At 70.9% G+C, this 9,284-nt stretch overlaps 1 protein-coding gene across 2 annotated transcripts in view; it reads right to left on the bottom strand.

The window, feature by feature from the left end:
• EXD3 (exonuclease 3'-5' domain containing 3) overlaps positions 1-9,284 on the bottom strand; it is a 46,121-nt gene that overhangs the window by 119 nt on the left and 36,718 nt on the right. For both annotated transcript variants that reach the window (XM_036306919.1, XM_036306920.1), the window contains 3 exons: positions 1,735-1,825; positions 461-496; positions 1-229 (listed from right to left, as the gene is read on the bottom strand). The exon at positions 1-229 is cut by the window's left edge and continues 119 nt beyond it. In XM_036306919.1, the coding sequence (XP_036162812.1) occupies positions 1-229; positions 461-496; positions 1,735-1,825 (356 nt within the window). The remainder of the gene's footprint in view (positions 230-460; positions 497-1,734; positions 1,826-9,284) is intronic.

Here is a 9,284-nt window from a genome sequence, read left to right as displayed (position 1 = left end):
GAGGCCACGCGGCCCAGGTGGGAGCCCTCCCAGAAGACCTTGCCACAGCCGGAGCAGCAGAAGAAGTGGCGCAGGCCTGGCCGCCGCAGCACGCCCGCCGGGACCCCCGCCAGCTGCAGCCGCGTGCCGTTGCCCAGCGTGGCCGGGTCGCGGGCCCGCAGCTCCGCCGCCTCCAGCCAGCGGCAGGGGGGGTCATATGTGAGGCCCGGCGTCTCCCCGGGGGCGGAGCCTGGGTGGGTGGAGGCAGCCACCTGAGGCCTGGCTTCCCGGCGCCCACCCCTCTCCTCCCCTCCCCAGGGACCCCACCCTACCTCCCCCTCGCTCCCACCACTGACCCCGCCAGCCCCGGGCACAGGACCGTCCCCTCCGGTGGTCCCTCTACGGGGCCGGACCCAAACCCGGTCTCAGGGCAGGCCAGGTGCCGGGCCCGGCGTCCTCCGTGGGCCGTCCCAGTGCTCACCTGGCTCCTGTGTGTCCTCGCTCTGGGCCTTGTCACCTGTCAATCAAGGACATCAGGAACCCCTGAGAACCGGGCCCTGGCAGCCCAGCCTCGCCCTCACCCCCGGGGGCGAGGGCCAAAGGGCAGGGGCAAGAGGCGTCAGTGCCAGTCCAGGCCCAGCCCATGGGAACGCACGCCTTGGACGGTTCTTGGGGCTCAAAGGTCTCAGGCACCAGGGGCCTGCGGGCGGCCCGCGTGTGATGAGCAGATAAGCCATTACCAGGAGTCCTTGCACAATCGGCACCAGGGCAGGTGGCGGGACCTGGGGCCCCTGCTGGAGCTCAGGGTGCCCAGCTCAGCCGGCAGGAGCAGCCTCCCCGCCCTGTGCGCCCTCGTAATTTGCTTGGCAGACATTTCCCTACAGCTGGCCCCGGAGGAGCTGGGCCGGGGTCTGAGTAGGGGACGCCCCTCAGCCCATGGCCTCCTGGAGCCCAGCAAGGCCACGACCTCCATCTGGCCTCTCTGCTCGGCCCGGCCTGACCCTGGCCCTTCCCTAGTGGTTCCTGGGGCACTAGACGGGCATGGGCGCGCCCCCCCCCCCACACCAGCGAGAGCCTGGGGGTGACAGGGGGCCCTGCGGAGGGCACAGCCAAGTCCTTCCCTCCCGGGCCTTAACTGGGGTGGACATGGGCTGCCAGGACGGCTCACCCGTGGTGTGGGGGCCCCTACGCTGACCCCACACTTCAGAGAGAGGCGGGAAGGACAGGAGCAGCTGGGTGGGACGTCAGGTTCCCAGAGAAGCACCCTGGCCTCAGGATGACCCCACAAGAGGGCCCTAAGATGCCCCTTATCCACCCCGTCCCCCCAGAGACCCCAGAGGTCCCTGCATGGCTCTCACCGGGCCCCTCTCCCCGGAGGCAGGAGACAGTGGCCGAGGACAGGGCCCGTTCACCGACCAGCCGCAACGTCATGGCCACCCTCCTCTTTCTAAGTTTCCAAAAAGGGAAACTGAGGCTGGGCGCTGGGTTGGACCGGCCCTGGCGGGTGGGTGGCTGGGCTTGTCCTGCTCCGTCTGCCCAGGCCCCGCTGGTTCGTGTTGCTGAGGCCGCGTGTGCTCGGACGGCTGGGCAGCACCAAGCGGGCCCTGTGGCCGTGGCGTCCTCTCCTGCAGAGCAGCCTTCGCATCCCAAGCCTGCAGGGTGCTGTCTCCCCACCTGCCCGCCCCGCCCGCACCCCTGCAAGGGAGCCCAGGGGCAGCCAGCAGCGGGGTCCCGCCAGCCTTGGGGCACACTCACCGGCGCTGCTGGGGTCTCCCTGGCCACTGAGCCCCACGAGCTGTGTCATCAGGTCCCTGGAGACCTTCAGGTACTGGTCACAGTTACAGGCCTGGGGACAGAGCAGGGCTGAGGGGGGCCTCCCGCCCCCCCCCTCCACCCTGCTCCTCGCAGCTCTGGGTCTGGAGGGTGCTTCCTGTAGACAACACGTCCCTCCCGCTCCCGGCAGGACCCGGGTGCACCACCTCCTGGGAGCCCTCCCTGCCTGCAGCTTCTCCTGGCTCCTGAGACCCTGCAGGGCCCAGCCACTGCCTGGTGTCCTCCCTGGCCGGCCCAGGGGGTGCAGGGCCCACACCACGGCTGCCCTGACCTTGCGGCCCATCGGGGGTTGCCAGGGCCAGTTCAGTGTCCAGGCCTCTCTCTGCACCAAGTCCCCGCGGGGTCAGGGGTGAAGTCGCGCTGCTGCTGTGCAGGGTCCTTGTCCAGGCCCCACAGTGGGCTCCTGTGAGCCAGTCAACCCGGGGTGCGAGCAAGGCTTGGGGTCCACCTTGCCCTCCCCATGCAGCTGCCCCAGGGGAGGGTCTGGATCCCAGGATTCCTTTGGGTGACGGGTGTGGGGCATGGGAGCGGGTGAGGGTCTGCACCCATGGAGACTCGGCTCCTGGGTGGGTATGCAGAGCACACTGGTCAGAGCCCTTCCCGCCGTGGAAATCGGGCGGCGGGGGGGGGGGGGGGGGGGGTTCCTAGGCTGCAGGAGGGACGCCCTCCTGAGTGAGCTGGAAGTGCCCTGGTGACATGGCTCTGGGGCCGGTGGGTAGGCGGTGGCCTCAGGCCCGGGAGCTGCAGGTGAGCCCACGTCAGGGCAGTGCCGCCCTGCCCCCACACACCCTTTCCCACGGCCTTTCGACACCCTGAGCTCCACCTGGGGCCTCCCTGCTGGTCTCCGGCTCTGCAGCTGGCAGGCGAGGGTGGGTGGCAGGGACTCCCGGGTGGGTGGGCCGCCTCTGCTGGGGGGACTTGGATGGGGAGGCAGGGCTGATCCCACCGCAGAGCCGCCCCACCCCAAGAGCCTCCTGCCCCCCACTCAGCCTCTGGCACAGGGAGGCTGTGCCGTGTCCCTGGTGGCAGGTCTACGGGGCTCTGGGGCCAGGAGTGCAGGCCAAGCCCTGGCTGAGGTCTGGCCTGTGGTCACTCCAGGTCCAGCTGAGCTGTCCTGAGCCGCCTGCCATGGCCCTGCTCTCCCTGTCCAGGCCACCGAGGGACAGGCCACGGAGAGACAGCAGACGCAGGACCAACCAGCAGCAGGGGCAGAGCGCAGGCCGGGAGGGCCTCTGTGAGGGTCGCCAGCTTCCCAGGACCCGGGCCAGTGTGCACGCCTGGGCGGGGCGGCCAGCTCACGCTGAGTCACGGCAGCAGGCACACGCGGTGCCATCCACAGGGCCCTGGCCACACCCTCGGGAACCACCGGTGCCAGAGTTCCCACGGCTGGTGCCCACTGTCACCCCGATAGGCCCTGAGAGCCCTGCCCCCACCCCACCCCACCCTACGGCTGGAAAAGCCGGTTCCTGCCCCCCCCGCCCCCGCCCCTGCTTCCCACAGCAGGAGACCTGGCACCCGGCTCCCCTGCGGCTCTGGCTCCCATGCACTCCGAGGTGCTGCACTCTGCCTGCCCACTGCTGGGGGGCCGTGGCCCCTCGCGCGAGCCTGTGCGCGGCCCCGGGGGCTCAGGGCTGGGCTCAGTGCCCGTCCACCCAAGGGCTCTCTGACACCCAGGGGGCAGCGGCGCCTCTGGCCTCCCATTGGGAAGAAAAGGGCGCCTGAGGGACTGACCTGCCCAGTCCCAGGGCCCGGCGGCCAGGACCCCACACAGCCCTGCTGGCCGAGGGGAGTGTGCACAGGGCCTTGGAGCCACCCCACCTCCTGGGGCCCAGGCAGACCCCAGCCTTGGGCAGAGAGACTGTCCAGGCCCCCCCACACAGCGAGGAAGCCTGAGGGCAGGGCTGGGCTGGCTGCCGCCCCCAGAGCCCGGCTGGGAGGGCAGGGCCAGGTGAGTGGGTAGGAGGGGCTGGGAAGGCTGCTGGCTCCCAGTCCCAGGGGTCCGCCTGCTCTCCTGGTTCCCACGGCTTGGCTGGGAGGCGGCAAGCAGCCAGCACCCGCCCAGTGCCGCCTGACTCAGGGCAGCCCAGGGACAGCCTGGGGCCGGGCAGGAGCCCACGTGCGGGGCCACCACGAGGGCCGGGCCTGGGCACTGCCAGGGCCCCCTGGTGCTCTGCCCCTGCAGCCCCCGGGCGAAGGAGGGTGGACGAGGGCTGCTCTGGCCACTTCCCTGGAGGTGGGTCTCGGGGCTGGAGAGGGTCTGAGGTGGGGCCACAGCAGGCCCTGGAACACCTGGCCATCCTCTGCGGCCGAGACGTGGGGGGCCACAGCTGGAGGGCCCAGAGGGGTCAGTCCCAGGGGCCGAGGGAAGGCTACCCCTGAGCCGACCGGCTCTGCTCGGCGCCAGAATCCCAGCCACACCTGCAGGGAATGGACCCGGCCCACGAGCCAGGGCTGACCCAGAGGCCAGGTCACTGCCTGTCCCGGTGCCCACCTGCCCAGAAGAGCTGGTGTATGGGTGCGGGTGGGGAGGGCCCTCTCGACAGGCTCTTCCCAGAGCCCCCTGCCCTGCCCACCACTGAGTGCAGCAAACTGGACCCCCTGAGCCCAATCAGCCCTGAGCCCCCAGCCTCACTGGGGGGTGCAGAGGCGGGGGGTGGGTTATGTGTTGCCCTGGGTCCCGCTAGGCAGGGGCATGCGACAGCCGTGCTCCCGAGGGTGCTGGGTGCCGTGGAGGAGCCCCTTGGCAGGAGGCCCTGGCCCGTCCCCCACGCCCCCAGCACCTTCCAGCTAGGGCTGGTCAGAGGGGCCTCCACTCTGGGCCCGACCCCGGCGACTCCCCGGGAGGGTTGGGACCAGGACCCCGCCTGCACCTGCACTCCCCTCAGTGGGAGTCGGGCCCCCGCGGGGGAGGGGAGTGGTCAGCCTGGTGCCCTGGGGTTCTGCCCCCACAGCAGGAGGAAGGGCGCTGGGCTGAGCTGAGGCTACTCCGGGTAACGGCGGCTTCTCGCTCATTTGCAGGAACCTGGCGGACAGCCAAGCGCCAATGTTGGACAGAAGCACCGCCCCCCCCCCCCCCCCCAGCTCGGCCTCAGGTGGCTCTGGCACCTTCTGAGTCGCGTCCCAGGTGCTTCGGGGAAATGGGGTGCACGGACGCCTCAGCTTCTGGAGACGCGTCCCAGTCCCCAGGGGGCTGCCCATTTGGTCCCTGCTGAGCCCCCACCCCCGCAGCCAGGGCTGCTCGCCGGAGGCCAGAGGGTCCAGGCCTCTCCCAGCAGCTTGTCCACCTTGACGCCCACCCCCCGCCCTCCAGTCCAGACATCTCAACAAATGGTGCTGGGCTCAGGGCTGGGAGGAAGGGCTGGGATGCAGGCCCGGCCTGGGGGCCTGGGTGTCGCCTGACACCTCACTGGACGGGGCGGGGCTGTAGGAGGAAGCCATCAGGCGCCCAGGCCTGGGTCTGCTCCACACCTCACTCTCCCACGCCCGCCCAGCAGCAACCTGTGGGCCCAGGCCATCTGCTCCCAGAGGTCTCCTCCGCGATACGCGTCGCCCAGCTTTGCCCCCGGAGACCCCGCTCGGTCCCACGTCCCCGGGAGATGCTGGTGGGGGCGGGAGGGCCGGGGAATGTGCTCTGGCCGGCTCTGCTGTTCCCAGGACCCCGCTAACGACTAGGTCCCCCAGCCCTGGGCCTCGCCCTCAGCGCCTGGGCCCTGGGCTGGTGGCCCTGCAGGTCCTCGCTGCGCACACCCCACCCCCAGGCCCGGAAGGTCTATTCCCACGGGCCCAGCCCCTCCCCCGCCCGGCCACTGCCCATCCCCTTTGTGGGGCAGGACAATGTCTGCACAGAGCAAGCGGGGGGGGGGGGGGGGGGGATGGGCCTCGGGCGCTGTCAGCACAGGGCAGGTCCCCTGGGGGCACTGGGACCCCAGGAGTCCCCGGGGGGCCAGGTGTCTCAGGAACACCATGTGTATGGGTGAGCACGCCAGCACCCAGCACGCCCGTGTCTGCCTGTCTCCCTGACCCCATGTCCGTGTGAGCAGCCAGGACAGATGCCTGTGTGCCCTCACCGGGCAATGAGGGGGTGTGTTCCGAGCGCTCGTTTTTGGGGTTCGAGGAGTCCTAGATAAGCGCGTCTCCGAGCAGACGGAGAGGGGGCAGCTGCATCTGGGACTTTCCCTGACAGGCTGGGCTCATGGCGTCTGCAGCCTCACAGGGCTGGGACCCCAAGTCTGGCCCTGGGCCTCACAGAGGGGTGTGGGCCAGGCCCCCTGACAGGACCTCCCCCAGCTCCCTGGGCCCACCTCCTGCCCCGGGACAGGAGGGCCACCTCATCCCGACTTCCTGGGAGTGGAGCCCTTGGCCTAAACCCAGAACACGCTGCCAAGCGGCTGAGCAGCAGCAACCAGCAGTGGGGTCCTCAACGGCCATCGCGGGGTGAACCAGGCGCCCCCGATGGAGGGGGAGGAAGGGGGCTGGCAGGGGAGGACAGCCCCGTCTTAGCTGCCCTGGCACAAGGACAGCTGGAGCCTGACTGGGAGGCACTGCCCGCCCAAGGGCGCCCCTGCCAGGGACACGGGAGTGTGAGGGCGACCCCTGGGCCTGCAGGCAGGGACAAGCAGGCAGGCCTCCTACTCGCCCCTCCCCCCAGGAGCTGTGGCCCCTTGAGCCTCACTCTACAACTGTGCCACCTGGAGACCCAGGTGTGGGGCCAGCAGGCCCAGGGCCGCCAGGTGAGGCCGCACAGCCAGCCAAGGCCCCTCCTGGAAGAAGAGGCGAGTGTTCCCGGTAAAAGGGGCAGTGAGCTGCCTGAGGCCGCACTGCGGCTGCACCTGCGGCTGCACCTGCGTCTACACCTGCGTCTACACCACACCGGCTCAGAGCCGTAGTGCCCAGGCCCAGGGCCGGTCGGCCACTGTCCCGGGCGCAGCAGGCGGGCCTGGGACCCATTTCTCCAGGACATGGGCGCAGGGCAACCACCTGTCCTGGGTTAAATCAAACAGAATCGGGGCCAGACGATGCCCTCTGACCCCAGGCCCTTGGAGGAAGGGGGGGGCGGGTGAGGGGTCGCCCCTTGCCTAGAGCAGCCCCAGGCTGCACATACCAACCCCTCCCTGGGCCCCCCCAGTACCTCCCAGGCGGCACATACGCACGCCCCCCCCCCCCCTGCCTCGGAGCGCCCTCTCCCCCCTCCCCCGGCCTCGGAGCGCCCCCAGCCTCGGAGCGCCCCCGGGCGTGACACCCCTCCCGCTCCAGGAGCCCGGAGGCGCCCGGGCCGGCTCGGACCGCGCAGCCATTCCCAGGCGGGGGAGGGGCGGCGTGAGAACCCGCCGGCGGCCGTGGGAAAGCGGGGGGAGGGGCGCGAGGGCGGGGCGCGCCTGGGAACCGCTCCCGCCCCCGCCGGCCTTTGAAAGGGCCACTCAGGGCGCCAGGAGATTCAAAAGCAAACGGCCGCCCGCCTGCCCGCCTTCCCGCGCCCGGGGCCACCCCCTCCCAGGCTGCGGGTGCGGAGAGGCTGGGGGAGCCGGCAGTCCTGGGCCTGGACAGCGTCCGGCTGCGGGACCAGGGGCGGCCCCGGGCTGTCCCCTCCCACCGGAGGGCCAGGCGCTCAGGCAGCAGGTGGCTGGCCCGACCCAGGCCCCGCGGTCCCGGGCTGAGCTCCTCACCTTCTCGCCTGCCGCCCACTCCCCGGGGGCTGCACTAAGGCCGGGGCCACCCCTGTCCCCCATCCGGGTCCAGGGAGAGAGAACCCCAAGGTGCTCCTCCAAAGAGCCTCAGTGAGACGGGGCCAGGGGCCAGGAGGACCTCCTGGGGGGGGGGGGCAGCACCTACCCTGCCAGGCCAGGCGGGGGGTGGGGGTCGGATGCTGCAGGAGCAAGGGGGACGGGGCCAGGGAGGCTGCACAGGGCTGGTATTGGGGGGCCAGGGAGGCTGCACAGGGCTGAGGGGAAAGGGGGCCGGCAGTGAGGAGGGTCAGGGGTCTCCTGCCTCCCAGGGCTGCGGCGTTGGGCTGAGTGCCTGTGCCTCTCACATGGGTTTGGGAGACGGGGAGGAAGCAGCAGTTGCTGCCAAGCCCAGCTCTGCCCACTTCTCTGCGGGACCCCCCAGGGCACCCAGGAGGGTGCGGGCTTGGCTGATCGGGCCTCCCCCCCGCCCAGCTGGCAGGGGTCTCACCCAGAGGCATGGCTCCCAGAACCTGCCGGCCAGGCTGCTCCCACAGGGACTCTGACAGCCTCAGAAGGTGGGGGAGACTCACGCCCACAGGGGGCCCTGCTGCCTGCCAGACCGTGGGTGGAGTGGTCACTGCCTGGCAGACCCCTTGGCCACCTTGAGGCCCCTCCCCCGACTCAAGCCACAGCCGCCCATGGCCTGGGCCCTGTACCTGCAGCCCCTGGCCCGTTCCACCTCCTCCATCCAGGCCCAGCAGCCAGCAGTCTGCAGGGTCAGCCCGTCACCCCCCGTCTGAGGCTGGCGGCCCTGGCTCCTGGGCCCACTTGTGCTCTGGGGCTGCAACTGTTCCAAAGCAAGAAGAGTGCCCCCCACCAGATGCCACCCAGGCCCCCGGGCACCCCTGCCACAGGCCTGAAAGGGCCGCTCTGTCCTAGGGGAGCAGCCACGGGCCTGGGCACATGAGGGGCACTGTGGCCGCCAAGACGTGATTTAGCTTCAAGGCTGCGGCGCCCTAACCCCAACCCTGGGCCTCAGGGTCACACAGGCTGATGGTGCCACCCCCACCCCTGCCTGTTAGGCTGCACCAGCTGCCCATCAGCCCTGCCATGGGTGTGGCTCCAGCGGGTGTCACGGCCGTGGACAGGCCGGACACCGACCACGGGTGTCACGTGCCTGCGGGCCCGTCTCCCCAGCAGCCTGGGCAGCGCGCTGCTCCTACGCTGGGCGCACCGTTTCGACTTTAAGCTTGCCACCCGCTCGAAGTGGACGGGGCCTGTGTTCACACTTTCGTCAACGTCCAGGGTGCAGCCGGAGAAGCCTGCCGGAGGCCCCGAGGGCTCATGGGAGCCCATGAGAATCACTTGGGACAGAGGTCCAGAGGGCAGTGGCGCTGCCTGTGGGTCTAAACCAGGCTGGGGACACGCATGCCTCCCTCCTGGGCACGGGTTTGGGCCCCGGGGAGGACGCATGAGGGCCGGGCTGAGGCCAGGCCGCGGTGTCCAGCAGCGGCTTCGGTGGGAAGGGCATGGGTGTCAGCTGGCTCAGTGCCAAGGCCCTTCCTGAAGTGGCTGAGGTTGGGTCAGGGCCACAGGAGCCACAGCGCCCCAGGATGGTGGGGTCCAGGTCCCCCAGGGGCCATCTGGTGGGACCAGGGTTCCCTGACAGGAGAGGGGCAGCCGGAGGCCCCATGGACTGTGGGGAGGGAGGGCCGGGGGCCTTGTGGGATGAGGTGACCAGCCTGGCCCACCCGCTGCCGCTCCTGGGGCTGTGCTGACCCTGCCCATTGGGCTATCGTCCCAGCCAGC

This window comes from Myotis myotis, unplaced genomic scaffold (genome assembly GCF_014108235.1).
Source record: "Myotis myotis isolate mMyoMyo1 unplaced genomic scaffold, mMyoMyo1.p scaffold_m19_p_44, whole genome shotgun sequence".
In the NCBI taxonomy this organism is placed as follows: domain Eukaryota; kingdom Metazoa; phylum Chordata; class Mammalia; order Chiroptera; family Vespertilionidae; genus Myotis; species Myotis myotis.
Note: the sequence above shows the minus strand (reverse complement) of the source record. Positions and strands in the feature narration are given on the sequence as shown.